The sequence below is a fragment of the Dermacentor variabilis genome, chromosome 7 (genome assembly GCF_050947875.1).
Source record: "Dermacentor variabilis isolate Ectoservices chromosome 7, ASM5094787v1, whole genome shotgun sequence".
In the NCBI taxonomy this organism is placed as follows: Eukaryota; Metazoa; Arthropoda; class Arachnida; order Ixodida; family Ixodidae; genus Dermacentor; species Dermacentor variabilis.
In genome coordinates, this window is record NC_134574.1 from 30,059,418 (window position 1) to 30,076,532 (window position 17,115).

At 42.9% G+C, this 17,115-nt stretch overlaps 1 protein-coding gene and 1 long non-coding RNA gene across 2 annotated transcripts; both read right to left on the bottom strand.

Annotated features, from left to right (window-relative positions):
* Positions 1–2,921: 2,921 nt before the first annotated feature.
* On the bottom strand, positions 2,922–7,080 carry LOC142588994 (uncharacterized). The gene is made up of 3 exons (XR_012829767.1): positions 7,024–7,080; positions 4,571–4,641; positions 2,922–2,989 (listed from the first exon to the last, which is right to left on the bottom strand). It is a non-coding gene; the product is annotated as an uncharacterized LOC142588994 (long non-coding RNA).
* A 4,118-nt stretch (positions 7,081–11,198) lies between these two features.
* LOC142588583 (uncharacterized) lies at positions 11,199–16,893 on the bottom strand. Its single transcript, XM_075700420.1, has 3 exons — positions 16,710–16,893; positions 15,986–16,077; positions 11,199–11,522 (listed from the first exon to the last, which is right to left on the bottom strand). The coding sequence occupies exons 1-3, from the start codon at positions 16,891–16,893 to the stop codon at positions 11,199–11,201; spliced, it is 600 nt and encodes a 199-aa protein (XP_075556535.1).
* Between the last annotated feature and the right edge of the window lie 222 nt (positions 16,894–17,115).

The following is a 17,115-nucleotide window of genomic DNA, read 5'->3' on the forward strand; positions in this document are numbered from 1 at the left end:
CAAACAAGAAGGTCATCGACGCCTGGAAGGAACACACGTTGGCTCCATTGCTTAGCGAGTACAGTACAGACGATGTGTACAACGTTGACAAGGCAGTCCTTTTTTACAAGATGCTGCAAACATTTGCAGTGAAGGACACCACGGTCAAGGGTCAAAAGCAGGGCAAGGAAAGAATCGTTGTTCTGTTCGGTGCAAACATGTGTGGCAAACACAAGCTGCCGCTACTTGTAGTTGGAAAGAGTGGGAAGCCTCGCTGCTTTAAAAATGCACGGCTGCCGCCAAGAGATGAGCTTATCATACCGGCACAGCAAGAAAGCTTGGGTCACAGGCGCAATATTTGAAGATTATGTTCGGCAGGTTGGCCGCAAGTTCGCGGCCACAGCCAGGAATGTACTCTTCTTTGTTGATAATTGCCCAGCGCATGGCGTCATCCCACACCTGAAAGTTATCCAGATGGTATTTCTTCCTCCGAACACCACGTCGATCTCGCGGCCAATGGACCAAGGCGTCATTCAACACACAAGGAAGATTTACCGCCGCCACCTGCTCGAGCGCATGGTCCTTTGCTTCGACAACGGCAAAGAGTACTCCATCGACCTCCTCGGGGCCATACGTGTTATTGTGTATGCATGGAGGCAAGTGGAACCCACTTTGGTCATGCGGTGTTTTGAACACGATGGCTTCTCGAAGGAAAGCACCGTCGATGCTGACTATTCACGTGCACTTGATGAAGATGGAGCTGAGTATTGTGACCGCATCAATGCACTCTGCGCAGAGATAGCGAATCCAGTGCAGTTGGCTTCGCCGAGTATCTGAACTTTGAAAAAGATCAACAAACATGCTACTCAGATTTGGAGTGTGAAGCTACCGCTGATGCGGCCAATGTGCAATCACAGCGACAATGGCGGCGCTAACGAGCCCTTCCGAGCACCCGCTGTCGGGGAAGTTATCGGATTGCTGAATGTTATCCGCAGTTTTGTTGAGTGCTACTGTGGAAATTCGCAAATGCTGCATGTAGTTGGTCAACTAGAAATAACATGACCCTTGGAGCCTCGAACTACAGGACGTGGCAAACCGAATTTGAAGATTTTCTGCGGTCCCAATGACTTCGAATTAACGAGGCATACCATTATCATTGAAAAAGAAGGTATACAATCAGTGCATTTTATCAGCGATGACATATGGGGAAGAGACTTGGAAACTGACAAAGAAGCTTGAGAACAATTTAGGGACTGCGCTAAGAGCAATGGAACGAAGAATGCTAGGCATAACTTTAAGAGACAGAAAGAGAGTGGTTTGGATCAGAGAGCAAACGGGTACAGACGACATTCTAATTGAAATGAAGAGAAAAAAAAAGCGCTTGGCAGGTCATGTAATGCATAGAGTAGATCACCGTGAAGGTGACAGAATGGGTACCAAGAAAAGGGAAGTACAGTAGAGGACGACAAAAGACTAGGTGGTGCGACAAAATGAGGAAATTTGCGGGTGCTAGTTGGAATCAGTCGGTGCAGGACAGGGATAATTGGAGATCATGGAGAGAGGCCTTCGTCCTGCAGTTGACATAAAATAGGCTGATGATGACTGTACAAGGACTGCCCCAAAAGTTTGTGCAGTTCATGCCACCACACCCTCTACTGCATTTTCGCTGACTCACTTGTGCAGTGAGTCAGCAAAAATGCAGCAGAGGGTGTGGTGGCATGAACTGCACAAACTTTTGGGACAGGCTTTGTAGCTGTATCAGCGGCACTACTTCCTTTTTGCATCAGCAAGTTTTTGCGCCAGGTGCCTGCGTACACTCTTCATTCTTTTTTGCTCGTCTTCTGGCGTCACATTGCTGCCCATGAAGATCCGGAGGAGGCCTGCACAAGAAAAGCAATCACAGCTATAAAGTAATGAAAGCAGCTAAACAAATATTTCCAGCATGAGACTGCATGTTCCCAACAATATACCGAAGGTTAAACGAAATATTTTATCATAGCTACGTGTTTAATATGGCAACAAAATTACAGGCTACTTGTTGCCTAGTCATTTGCATGCCTCAAATTGTTTTTAGAGCTTCAACATGAAATATTTCAGTAGCAGGTTATCACAACATGGTGCTTTAGCACAACAGCTTCGCTGTTACTGTGGCCTTTCGCGTTTGCCATCTATAGATGAGCAGAAGAATTAGCTAATGCACACAGCTGGCACCCGTCAGTAAGGCTAAAGGTTAATGATAGGCTAAAGCATTCTGATCAGCATTGCAGCTCTCAATTGTGAACACGTAGCCTTGTTGGTTTATCGTCTTCCAGAAAGTAGCGAAATTACACAAAAGTAGCACTCCTATACATATGAACTCTTTTTTGCTGATGTAATTTCACTGATATTATCAAGCTGTCGATATCAAGCACACTGGATAGTGCTGCTATGTTTGAGCTCAGCACTACATCCAGACACCATAAAATTCTAATTTATTCAGAATTAAACAGACAACTACCACAACTGAATGTGGAATAATAGTAGACATGTTTTTTAATGTCTCCGTTATGTGAAATATTAATTGAAATGAGTTACTAGATAGTATGTTTTCTGTATCAATGTCATTTTCAATAGCAAGCTCACTACTATGAGGAGTTATTAAGGATTTCAGTTTGTTTATTACAGGATGGCACATCAATGCAGATTAAGCGCACTGTTTTGCGAAGCACAGCACCACCTTCAGTGGCTGTATCAAAAATACTGCTGCTACATTTTTTTCATTTGAACAGTATGTTCAATTGTGCATACTTTTCAAGGATGACAGCTTCTCTGGTGTTACAGCTTGTCTGGCCTCCGTCCTTCCCATGGACCGCGACTTGTTTGACAAGGTTCCGGTGACACTTCTGTTCCGGAGTTCATCAGGCGTCCAGTAAATAGTCGAAGCCATGCGACAAGACATGGAGTCGCCCGACGCCCGGAACAGTGCCCCCCATGCTGCCTTGTCAATCCACTTCCCGGATCCAGCATACATCTGCAATATATCATACATACAGAGCTAGTAGCTAACAGGTTTTATACTGGACGATATACACTGTATTTTCTCAATTCTGCAGTTTGCTGGCATTTTGGCACATTTATTTATGTCATTTGGGCCGATACCTGCATGAGCGGAACTAAATTATCCAGTAATATTTTTATACATCTTTTAGACCCTCCTACATAAAAATCTCCTAGGCATCAGTAGCAAGCTCTAAACTAGGAAAACTGACAATTATCTGCGAGAATATTCACTGCTACAGCTTGATGAAATCACTGAAATCTACCTAGACATTGGGTAGCCGAATTTAAAATATGTTCCATGTAATATCTGTACGACCATTCTCTTCCACAGGTTACTCTGTGGCGTCACTAGAGGCAATATAGAAATCTGCACCAGCACTGTGGTCCAAGGAGTGCATGATTACATAATTATGTTAATGTACACAAACCAAAAACTTCACATGCACTGTGATCATGTAAAAAGAGGAGTAGGCCACTAATTAGGTTGTCGAGCCCCATTTTCGAGAACAAAGTGCAGAGGCAAGCACATACCAAGGTCAGATATTCTACTTTGGCACTCGAGCCAACCAAAAGTGGTTACAGTAGTATGCTGTAAGCTCACCCCTTTTCATTTATTTTGATATGCCTGTGGTGTGGCAAGCTGATGAGGGGTTGACTGTGCTTGGCCAGTTGCGAATTGTGACCATGATGCTGTGCAGCATAGCTGATCGACATAAGCTGCCTATCTACATAATTTATAAGAGGAACACACTGCCTGCTAAGGAAGCCTTCCCCAGAGATGCTGATACCCAGTTGAAAAGTGCCATGTTTGGCTAGTGGATAAGAATCACGTGGCAACACCGTTGAAGAACTGTCTCCTTGTCCTTGATCCATACTTGAACGTACATCGCTATCATTCCAAATGGCATGATGGGCCAGCCTGAGTCACTTGACGTCTGCATCAACAAGTGTTTCGAGGACTGCCTGCGGAAATACTTTGCGATGTGGCTGACTGATGAAGCGTGTAAGCTAACAGCAAAGGTTGTATCAAATGCAGATCACTAGAGCAAGTGGCGAGCTGGGTCACTGCAGCATGGGACGACATGCCACGAAGCTTGATTGCATGTCTTCAAGGAGCGCAGCAACTAAAGTGCCCTAGATGACACCAAATATGGTGTGCTCTATGTGCTGACAGTGATACGGTAAGCGACAAAGCTAGCAGCAATGATGACATCACATGATCTGGGGCAGGTTCGCAGTTAAGAAATGCTGTTTGCATTTTGTGTCTGTCATCCTTTCTTTTGTCCAGCTTACATTCAAGAAAAGCGCTTTTTTTGCTTTGACTTTAGACCTTCAGGTGTTAATTTAGGAGCAGGACTGGTCTAGATGCATAAATATGGTACTCAGCCATAAATCTAGTTAATGGATCATACACAGTTACTTACATTCGGAAAGAAAAAACAAAAGGTGCATAACTCAGTAAATTTCTTCAACATTCTGAAATGTATGAGCACTTTTAGCACCTAAGTGTAACACGGAGCCTTAAAGAACAATTCTGTGACTTAAAAATTACCTTTCCATCATCTCTTGAGGATCCGATTACCACATCGACGGCCTCTTCTTCAGCGAACAGGTCAATGTCAGCTGCAAAGGAAAATGTACAACTTTTCCCTTGAACTGCCAGGTTTGATACTTCAAAAGCAATATAGAGGAGTTCCATACTAAGGAAAGAGTACGATGTAACCATTACACATTACCAAGGAATAGAAACCAAAAATATCAGTTGTTAAGAACGCTGTGTGGGACATGCCACACACTGGTATTGTAGGCTCTATAGCCTCCAAAATAGCGAGACACATACTTTCGACAGAAAGCGTGTCAAATTCTCTGGTCTCACAGGTGCCCCCTATTTCTTGGCCGACAAAACGCTCCCAGGGACAGTGTTATTCTTTCTTTTTTCAGTCAGCACTATCATTATAATCACTCAATGCAGGATAGATAGTTCTAAAGTTTCAGTTGATTTGTGCATGTGGTGTGCACATATAGGCTTTCTGTGGGGTGTCTACAGAGCAGGTGTGTCTCGGAGACGTCATCGCATCTAATAAAGCTGTTGTACGCGGCGCTCTTTTGATTGCAATCAAGCCGAATCCAAATCTAATTTCCCAGTCGCGATTGGCTTCTTTGCTCAATCTGTGGAAGAAAACCAGTCGCGGTCGAGAATTTCAATCCAAATCGCGGTCAGTCTCAATTGAAAGTGGCCACTTGACACCGGTATAAGTTTCGGTTGCTTTCTGCAAGCAGTCTCTACAGAGCAGGTGTGTCACAGAGACAATGTCGCATCTTTGTGTGTATTTGTTTGGCCTCGCATTTGTGTGCACCACCTCATGTGCCTTCGCGAGAGCCAAGTGGTGCGAAGAAACATGGCTCATTTCTTCAATCTCCGTGGCGACCCTGGCAACAGAAATCACCAATACAGTGATGCTCTAATCAGATCGTGTATGGAGATGATGTCACTCTTGCACAAATCCATGCAAATCTGATTGCCTCCAAGCGTTGTATGAGGCAGGGCATTATTAGAGATTTCTTAAGCTGCCCGAAGCCTAATACATTTTTTAAGAATTTAATCAAAAATCTAAAATGTAATAAATTTTATTTTGGGGGGTGAACGAATTTTTCGGACTATTTTTCGGTCCCCGCGAGGCCCGGAACATCGGTCAGCAACTGTACAATGTTTAAACTGCCATACCGGCAGCAAAGCAGAATAACATGTAAAACAATCAAGGAATACTGTGGCTCTGCTTTGCCCAACCCTATTTATGTAATTATCTATAATATCACAGAAGTGTCGACACAGTGTCTGAGCTGTTCTGGTTATCAACTATGAATATGGCATGTGGGCCCTCAGTAAGGCAATCCATTATTTTAGGAGCAGAGAAGGTCATGCGCATTCTATATGTATTGCTACTGGCCACACATACTTCGATGTATTGTACACTTAAGGAAAGATTTCTGGCTTCAGCATGTGACGGAAGTATTGTTTGTTCTCAAAAGAGCATTCAATAATTCAAACATAGGTCCTGATCCCGCTAAGCAGAAAAGATTATGCGGCTCCTAAACCATTATGTGCAAGGCAGTGTTTGTATGGATGACTGACTTATTTCCACGGAATCGCGCATGCTTTGAGCAATCAAAGCTGCAATGTTAGTATGTCCAAAAGCAAATGTACTTAAAGCTGAAGTTGACGGCTCAAAGATCTCAAAGGGCGGCTTCTGTCAGAGGGACTCTTCACCACTTTGAACCCTCACCACCCTGTAATATTCTTGCTAGGCTCACATCGTACTTGCAGATTCAACAGTTTCAACTAGCTAAGTACCCGCAACATTAATAGCCTGACTGTAAGCGCAACAGGAAAGCACAGCGGCATTGTACTGTCAGTTCCCTGTATATCATCGCATGCAGTGTAGTGAGAAATATTACATCGACACACACCAAAATTAGGGACGTGCAAATACTGATTTTTGACACCCGAGTCAAATACAAACCAATTACTGCCATAGCGAACTGAATCGAACCGAACAGTATTCAAATAGTTTGCGAATAATGAACAGTTATCACAATTGATGTAGAACAAGGTTTCCGTCATTACATGGTACATTATGAAGTGTTTATTAAATGCAGAAGTGGACCATTAGAAGCAAGAAAGTACTGTCTTCGCATGCACAGGGCTCTTCAGAGTGAGCAAATGATCACTGTATAGCCTGTAAAGTTTGGCAACCTGAGCAACGTAGCCTGCTCCACTACGAAGTATGGGGGCGAAAATTTACAATACCTTGGCTCCAATTCTATGTTCAGTTGGACATAGTTGGCGTTTTAATTTATTCAAAAAGTATTAGAAAGAAATTCGCATCTTAAATAGTGACTATTTGGTTCGAAGACCGAATCGAAGGGACACTATTCATTATTTGAAAGGTGTGAATATTCGCACACCCCTAACTACAATTAATGTGAAACAAAATATTTTCCTACCGAAGTCATTTGGCACCATGCCTGGCATCTCGCTGATGAAGCCATCTTCTGGCGCTGAAAAATTAATGTTGAAATCTCTTTTACAATATCATAAAACCTAGCATTTCTCGAACTTTATATGCCATCTTTCTCTTAAAATGCCAAACCATGCAACCCATTTTGTTTACATTATATACAGTACATAATAATAATAATAATAATAATAATAATAATAATAATAATAATAATAATGATAATAATAATAATAATAATAATAATAATAATAATAATAATAATAATAATAATAATAATAATAATAATAATAATAATAATAACAGTTGCTTGTCATGTTCTGTTTCTGCTGCTTCACAGATACCTCCAAATTTGGAAAAAAAACACTCCGCATGAAAATAACTTTTACCAGGTGGTCTCTGGTAGTGTTTTTCAGGTAAACTGCTAGGTTCTGTCAAAAGCAGAATTCAGTTTTGTGTGCCCACCATAACTAATTTAGTCAAGAAAAAAAAAGCAAAATATATAAACCACTTCTATTCCGTGAAATTTTGGACATGACTGGGAATAATGTTAGCACGAGTAGGCATCAGTGACATCATAAAAGCAAATGTGAAAAAGTGCAAATGCATGATGAGCGCGTGTAGGCACGAATGAATTTGTAAGGTAGTGGTAGTGAGTAAGCACTGCTGAGCAAGAGTGAATATCAGTGATGTTGAATTCCAATGGCAGATCGCGAGCGCTTGGCCAGATCACGAGCGGAGCAAGTCGTTCTGACTGAGATCTCGTCAAATTTGCAAATGGAATGTGTACGTTCCCATGGGGTACTTAGTACAAGGAAATCAAGTGAGAGGGCGCTAACCTAGAGGTGGATTGGGTAGGCCTCATCACCATGACCACCTGAATCATCCCGGCATTCCGTGCGTTTGTTTTTCTTCCGCATCAAAAGAATCATCACTGCACTTAGGAATTTATAGTGTCCGAGTCTGAGCTGTCACTATCAGGAACAAAAACGCACGGCGCGACGTAGCATCCATATTTTTAACGTCCATAGCCATCCGCGACCGAAAACAAGCGACCATGACAGGAAGCAGAGGTGGGTGAAGGAAATATGTCACGTGGACTTCCGGTCAAATCTGCCAATTCTGGTGGAGAAAATATTTCTGCTCCACAGACTGATCCGGAATCGGTGGCTGATCCCAATCTGCCATTGGAACACACAACTCACGCTCTCATTCTGCCATTGGAATAGGATTGCTCCATGCAGAGCAGAAAAACTTGATTTGGATCTACCATTGAATTGAACATGTATGAAGTACTGCACAACTAAAAAAATTTGTGCTTGGAACTGATCAGTGCTGTATAAAGAAATACAGTCTTACCATGCTATTGTGCAAAGCTGCAGTTATAATTTCTTTAAAAATTGCACAATAAAATGAATGCAGACATGAAAGTGCAACTTGAAGATGGAACCACAGAAGAATGTCTCATTACCTGGCTCTCGTGTCGAAGCCCCTGCAGTGCTCTGCACTTGTGTGCAGCTTGTACCTGCAGCAGGAAATTTGTTTGGTGACAGAACTGCCAAGACTGCAGAAAATATGTCCTGAAAGATGTAATGAACTGCCACAGAGAAAAATGATCCTTACTAGGCTCTGACATGCAGTCCACTGCATTTGGCTGGCTTGGAGCTGGGGCAACAGTGGTTCCTGATGACAAAAGTGCAATTACCACACACATTATCTTCTGAAAGATTCACTGAACTGCCACAGAGAAAAATTATTCTTACTGGGCTCCGACAAGTAGCCAGCTGATAGTGGCTGTACAATCGTAGCCGGGGCAGCAGTGGTTCCTGAAGGTAAAACTTAATGACCACTCACATATGTGATATTCTCAAAGGTTCAACAACATGACCACAAAGAAAATGTATCCTTACTGGGCTTTGCAGAAAAAATTGTATGGCGCGGCTGAACCAGATGTACGGGATCTGTGGTTCCAAGAGATAAAACAAAAATATCCAAATTTGGGTGACAGATATGAGTGAACAAGTCATCCACCAGATTGTAAAAATATATAAAAGTGCCAATGGCTAACAACAGTGGCCCTTTGTACTAGTTGCATCAAATAAACATGTGAAGTCAAACTTGTGGCCAAACAAGCAGTTCATGCCCTCTGCCAGTTGCCATCAAAGACAGGAGCGCATATCATGGTGATAAAGCATGACTCAGGATAATCATTTTCTGTTATGCTTTTTTTTTCCTCGCCCCCAGTACATCCCATGCCTTCTACGTGCCATTTGCATGAATAGCACACAGAACAGGGAAGGCATGGAGGGTGTTTTTATGAGGACTTCTAGCATTATTTAAAAATTACCATTATGAATAAACGGAGAGCTCTTATGAGGTTGTGATTTTTGGAGAAAGCCCAATTGACAGACGCCCGTAAAGATATGTCGTCATCCTTCAAATGGCTGTGGTCATTAAAAATAGCCTCTTAATGTATTCCACTTCTCAGCAGTCACAGTGCATTTTACAGACCCTAGAAAGTCACATTATGGAGTGTTTCCCAAGAGTGAGCAGCCGTAATAAGGAACATTTTTTGCCAGCTGACGGGCTGAAAATTTGTATTTTTTAAATGTTCTTGCATATTGAAACAGAACACGCTCATAATTTCAATTATAATTTTTCCAAAACTTTATAAACAAAAGCCAAGTCAAGACTTTTGTACAATGATAGAAATATTAAGCTAACAAAAATGACACAATTCCACACTTTACAACTTACCGTTGGCTCCTTGTGCTCCTGTTGGTCCTGGAGGACCTGCCGCCACCGAAACTCCCAATGACGTGGCGTAGATAATCCTGCTCTCTGAAATTTTTGCAATACATCATGCTACAGATGACTGGATTGCTTCCACAGAATAGAATGTAATTTGGTACAGTTGGCTGTGACCTATGGTAGACACGCACATGTAGCTACGAATTTGCTAATACAGCTTCACAAGCACTCTAATGAGTATGCAAGAACAAAATTTTATTTAGGAATGGAACGTACACCTGCAGACACACTAAAAAGCAAATAAAATTGCTCGTTGACTGGGGTTTCTCCACTATCTACATTAGCTTTCAATAGTCTCAAATATTTCGAGTATTCCAATATAAGAAAAGACAAAGGGGTTCAAAAAGTCCACCTCACCTTCACAAATGTTTTTGTTATTCTTCTCTTATGTTTTTTGCAGAAGCACTCAATCATACTTCATGTGATACAAACTTCGCTGTTACTTTTGGCTAATACTGCACAATACAGCTCCGTCTCCTTTCATTAATCAATCAGAATAAACTTCAATCATCTGCTGAAACAAGCCCACAAATTTTACTCTATTTACTATGATGCCCTAGCAGTTATTTCAATACTGAAAAATTACGAACTAATGGCATGAGAAACAGGTAAATGTGAATGTTGCCAAGGCCTTTTAAAGATATGACTAATTCCCATCAGTAGACGAGTGAAAATTTCAGGCCTAGATTAACTAACAACCCGACATATTTAAGATGGTTAGGATACTAAAACGAAAGGGCCAATGATGCGAGCAGTACGAGCCAACTTACGGGCTCACTTGGGCCGAACTTCTGCTAGGTGGAAACGAAACCAGCACAATCGTCAAAATATGCATTACTGCAATGGCACCACGTTACACATTTAATGAATATTCTTGGACCCAGAAGATGGGTTACAGCAAACACATGTCCATGTGAGGGCCATGTCACACATTGTCATGCTGCAACGTGGCAACCCGAGTCAAGTTAGCACTTGCCTTGCCAAGCGTATAAATGCATGGGCTGTCTTCCAGAGCATTGCTTCAGTTCAGTTACAGCTTTCCATGTACATTTTAGACGAGCTACCCTATCTAAGCTAATGGCAGCTGCTGTCAGGGAGTATCCATGGCAGAGACTGGTTGACGACCGTTACTTGGCAACAAATTGTGTGATAGAGTTTAGTTTAGTTGCAGTGCTTTAGCGAGAGTGCTTCATTATGTTGCATTAAGGTATACCTGCAGTGCACGATTTCCATGCAGAAGTGTGCGATCGCGCCTACAGATCACTAATTGAGTATTGCTGCTGAATGCATTAATTCTCTGCCAATTCTACTTGCACTCGAGTATATTTAATTCCACCTTCAGCAAACGAACGCTTACTCACCACTTGCTAAGACTTTTGAAGCCAAAGCATCTTGCAGATGTACATTTCTGTTCTCCAAGATGAGCATCTTTGCCTTCAGACTCCTTAGCTCCTCAGAGACGTCTTCAAACTGCTTGCTTTGTTCCTCAAGCTGCTTGATTTGCTCTGCAGTTTCTTTTTTGTACTTCGCAAGTTCTTCGAGAACAACACATCCTTGGTCACAGCATGTGCACTGCACATGCTGTTGCGGGCATGCAGCTTGGATGTCTGCGAGCAATTCCCTTTCTACGCTTCGCTGAACTTCCACTCTCATACTTTTTGTTGCCTGTGTGCCCTGCTGTTGTAAACAAAATCAGTTTTAAGGACATGGCAAGAACACAACAGAACTCATCTTAAAATCCCTTCAGTGCAATCTCGCAAATGTAAAACACACAGTACATGCACGAAACATGCTTATATGATAATTTTAGGCAAAATTTTGCAGTTGAACAAAAATTTTTCCCACTCCCAGATTCGAATCCCAAACCACGACAAATCTTTAGGGCACAGGTCTTAGGCGCCTGTTCCTGCAGCAAGCGTCAGCACTGTCACTTGTAACCAGGCGAACAAGCGCAGCAAAGAATGAAAGAGGGAATGCAGAACGCCGCAGGGCATGAAAGAAGCGAGGAGCAAAGCAGAGAGGAGCAAAGCAGAGAGGAGAGTGCAGCAGAACCATGAGGCAGAAAGCGGAGGGGGGTATGGTGAAAGCATGAGAAGCGCAGTTTGGCGACGATAGCTACAAAATGGTGCCAGAGTAGCATGCGTCATCTGGGAGGTCTGGCGGTGGCGGCTGTGAATCGCGCCCACGCGCTGGCTCTGATGATCTGAAGATTGGCGAAGTCGTGCCACACTTTGCCCCATTTGCAACATGTCACACGAGACAGATTGTCTGTGTCAGCCAATATATTCCAAAATGAAAACACGTACAGAGTTGCGCTCAAATTTCGCCTTAGGGAGCATCGCAATTGTTGAATTTTCTTCAGCTGCAAATTATCGTTTTAAATTATAATTTAAGAACAATGAAGCCTTCTGTCTGTGTTCCTGTCGGCGGTTTCTGCACTGAGGGGTGTTTTAAGATCATTCACACATGAGCAAAGCATGGCTTCCTTCAAGCTGTCATTGAATTTGCTCTTGAGCTTCCGCATGCTAGCCACCTGGTTAGCTCGGTTGAGCAATCACCCCGGAAAAGCGGTGGTTGTTTGTTTAACCCTGGGCAAGGACTAATTTTATTCGCCTGTGAAGCCTTATTTGAATCTATAGAATGCATGACAGCACAGAAATTCACTTTCATACATCCCAAATAAAAAGATCTACTGAAACTCAAGCATGCTTAAATCTTATTAGAAGAAATTTACCACATGCCAAGCTTCCCTGAAAACGCAATGCAGTGAAGTACAGTGGTACCTCAGTTTATAAGTCTAATTCCATAACTCAGGTAGCATCTGAACTGATCACGGATTGAACCACAGTTTCCCATAGGAAACAATATAACTGTGGTTTATCTATTCACACTCAAGGCATCTTTAAAAAATTGCACACTTATAACACCATTCAGCACAGTCAAGAAAAAAATTATTGGGTTTTACATGCCAAAACCACTTTCTGATTATGAGGCACGCCGTAGTGGAGGACTCCAGAAATTGCACATAAATCCGTGCACCTAAATCTAAGTACACGGGTGTTATTCGCATTTCGCCTCCACCGAAATGCGGCTGCCGTGGCCAAGATTCGATCCCTCGACCTCGTGTTCAGCAGCCCAACACCATAGCCACTGAGCAACCACGGCGGGTGAGCATAGTCAAGCGGGTGAGCATACTCAACAAGAATTGTACTATTCAATTTCCTAAGCATTTTATCATTCTCTGTAAGTTTATTGCCATGTGGCAACAATATTAAGCACACAGAGGTATACGCACCATATGCAGTACTGAACAGAAAGATATATTTTGCATTTGGGCTCTATGAGGTAAACTGCTCAGAATGTTGGTGCTGTGTTATGCCGGACCGCTAGCATAGAGGAACGGTCTCTTGAACACGTACTGCCATTGTACTTTGCTCACACAGCACAGCCAGCCCACCATGTCAATAATTTGTGTATTCCAATAATGTACTGCAAGAAAATATCAAACAGTAGTCAAGGTATGTGTGCACTGGTGAGAGAAACATTAATGATAGGTGAGAGGTTAGCCACACAAAAGGCTTAGTATGCTACTACACGTTTAATATGTAATGAGATGAAAGAATGCCAGAAAAGAAAAATGCACACGCATTCACTCACACAAACTCTGAAGGGAGCAGCAGTGAGCCCCTTGATGTCAACTAAGTGGAAAGTGGAGCTTATAGCATCACCAATAACCAAAATGTTATCCATTCTTGTGGTGCAGCCAAATGGACCGATATCAATAACATTTCGTTTATTTTCGGTGCCATAAAGCTCCCCTATCTCCATGTTCATTTAATGATGCTCATTGCTACCCGTTTCAGAGTTCCTACAAGAGTAGATGCATGTGCATATTTTTCTTTATTCACACAAGATAGGCTGGATCCTGAACCTGCCGGCCAAAAAGAAATATGGAGTTTTACGTGCCAAAACCACTTTTTGATTATGAGGCATGCCGTTGTGGAGGACTCCAGAAATTTTGACCACCTGGGGTTCTTTAACGTGCACCTAAATCTAAGTACACGGGTGTTTTCGCATTTCGCCCCCATCGAAATATGGCTGCCTTGGCCAGGATTTGATCCCGCAACCTCGTGCTCAGCAGCCCAACACCATAGCCACTGAGCAACCATGGCGGGTGCACCTGCTGGCCACTTTGAACAAGAACAACAAATTGCGTAGCGGTATGCGCGCTCTCAGAGTATAAACCATTATTAAAAGAATGTTTTGCCAAGGCCTCGCTTGTTAACTTTGTAGCAATGTATTGAACCTGTAGTATCATTCCACACCTTTTGTTCGCCTAATCTTTCCATCCATCATTGAAATTTATCGCACCAGCACACACACATTTTCACTACCGGTTGATATTACGGTTTCCTTGAGATAAATTCTTGGACTACACAAATTACGTACACAGCCATGCGGTGTGAATAAAGTATGACAGAAGTATGTGTTCAAGAGACCTATTGCCCTAAGCTAGCAGTCTGGCATAATGCAGCACCAACATTCCGAGCAGTTTGGCTCAAAGGACACAACCGCAAAATATATCTTTTTGTTTACTGCTGTACCCTGAGCAGAGTAGACCCTGTGCTCATGAAGATGGCAGGCATCTAGTAGCTGTGACCTCATGTGAATGACGTCAGTTTCAGTTATGATTCATCGTCAGATTATTGTTTGTATATCTTAGCATAAGGTCTAATCATGATTTCAATTTGGATGATAGAAACCTGCAAAGCGCAGACCATCTGCGCTTTGCTGACAGCTGAGCTGAACAGCTGACGATGGTCAGCTGTTCAATGGCCGATGACATGAGTCAATACAAAATAAAACATATCAACCGTATATCACTGAAGTGTAGTCAGTGAGCCTGATCAACAACCATAGCAGCAATGTGGGCTTGTTGGTATGGTATCTTGGCGGGAGTGTTTTAGCGTGGATAAGACTGGACAGTGGACACAAGAACACGCACAGTACACACACAGTACACACACAGCGCTACACGAATGGCCGCATGTGCCTTTTGTGTGTCATCTTGTTCCCAGTCTTATTCGAATAAGCGCCAGAACACTCGCACGATGATGATGATTTATTGCCATCCCACCTGAAACGAGGCGGTGACAGCCTAGCTGGCTTGAGTTAATCAGGTGTGCTATATTTTTTCTCCTTTCTCAAAACTTCTGAATCTGCCTTGCACCATTATCTATGCCTGTAATGGATCCGTTCATATCAATCTCTTCCCTGCCTTTTTTCCACCAATACTCCGTCTTTTGCTTATCTCAACTGCTAACCAGTTGATGCTCCCGTCCATTCTAAGTACCAGCGCTTCTGGAAGGTGGACCTTACCTACGACTCTCATTGGGTGAATCCCTTCGGATAACCATGCCAAGAGCCTGATCAACACTCCCTTGTGCTGAGGCTAGCAAACTAAGTCGTATTAATGCTGCATGCATAAATAGAAATACGTGTACTGTAAAAAGAACAAAGAGGTGGTAAACAGCAGACTAGCTTAATTTAGAGACCATACTCTTACACAATCCTGTTTGTCACTTGAGGCAAGTTTCATCAACAGAGGTAAGCTTTTGGAAATGGTGCTGTTAGTGAACAAGAGCATTCATGAAATGAGATAACACTGTTGTTATATAAGGTGTCGCTGCCTACCGCAGCGCCATGAGAAGGCGCGTGGTAGGAGTCGCCCAAGGGGGAGGAAAAAGAGGATGGAATAAAGGCAGAGAATGAGTAATGCCTCCATTACTGTCGTACTGAGTAATATGCACGACATAACTGTACAATGTTTAAATGACAGCATATTGAGGAATTTTTATAAAAATGAACAAAGCACAAGGAAACAGGTGTTGGGTGTTTAGTTATCTATGCTGAAAATCACAAGAAACAGTGCGTGGGAGGACGTAATATATGCTCTACATGATGTCTTCTGCAATGTTCTTGTAAGGCGCAATGCTCTTGTAAGGCCTTCAACAAGCCCAACTTGTTTAGAAAATGCTAGCAAGTATACCAACATTCTTTCGCTCATAAAACATAGCCACATGACCCAAATCAGTAGTAACATATAAAACTAAAATCCTGTTAACTATAAGTTGCCACACCTTTCCTTTGGCCCTCTTCTTGCCTTTCTCCAAGGAGACTACAGGCTTTCTGAGCCTTTTGGACATATGCGTTCGCATGTCTTCTTCGGTTTCTGCATTGCATTTAACAAAGTATTACAAAGCTGACACTGCTGACAGACAGCAATGTTAGGCGAGAAACATGAAAGGGTCGTAATGAGAAATCTGGCCAGTATACTAGTTCCTCTGGCATTACTCTCGTTTCATCTTTTCATAATTGCAAAGCATTTGCAAGTGTGGCTCCCACGTCCACTGCATGACAGTTATCTGTTCAAGCAGTGGACAGGTGTCATCACATCCCACTAAATATGGAGTCAATACCCCAAAATTTAGTGTCGAAACAAAAAGTATACTGGTAACTGACAAAAGCACACATTTGCGCTGATGGCTCCTGCGAAGCGGTGTCCGCATTGAGCGCCCGAGGCAGGACGTGCTGCACCCACTCCCCATTTCTTAACGCCAACCCTTTCAGGCATGTTGCAGACAGCCCAAGACTCTAATCAAAGCCATACCCAGAGATACGTCTCGGGCGGACCTGTGTGCAGCCGCATCGAAACCCCTAAGCCTCGTTACGAGATTCCGTCGGCCGTTTGCTTAACTACTGCACAATGAGTGGGACAAAGCACACGCTGGTTAAGAATATATCGTTCGAAAGGCGCGTCGTATAAGCTTAAGGTATGCTTAAAGAGGATTGAGTGGTACTTACCAGCCATGTGCAGCACTCTGGCCTTATAGTATCCTCCCGACGTGGTATCGTCCCCATTCCACCACACGTCGTAGCGGACGGTGGGATCGAAATCCGCAATATTTTCAGGATGAAAGTTTTGCACTTCGGTGTGCTCCAGAACCGCAGTGGTCATGTCCACCTCATACTCTACTAATACGCGCATCTTGACCACGGAGGATATGCACAATTTGCTTGATATCGACGAACAACAAGCGACACAGTCGTATCCTCCAAGATGACAGCTGTGTAGTCTGTGGATATGGATTTGCATGCGACTTCGCCAGGACCATAGCAGAACCAAAATAAGAAAATAAGAATAATGATGTAAAACAGCATCGGGGTCAAAGTTGTACAGAAGCTTAATGATAACAATTTTCATAACTTC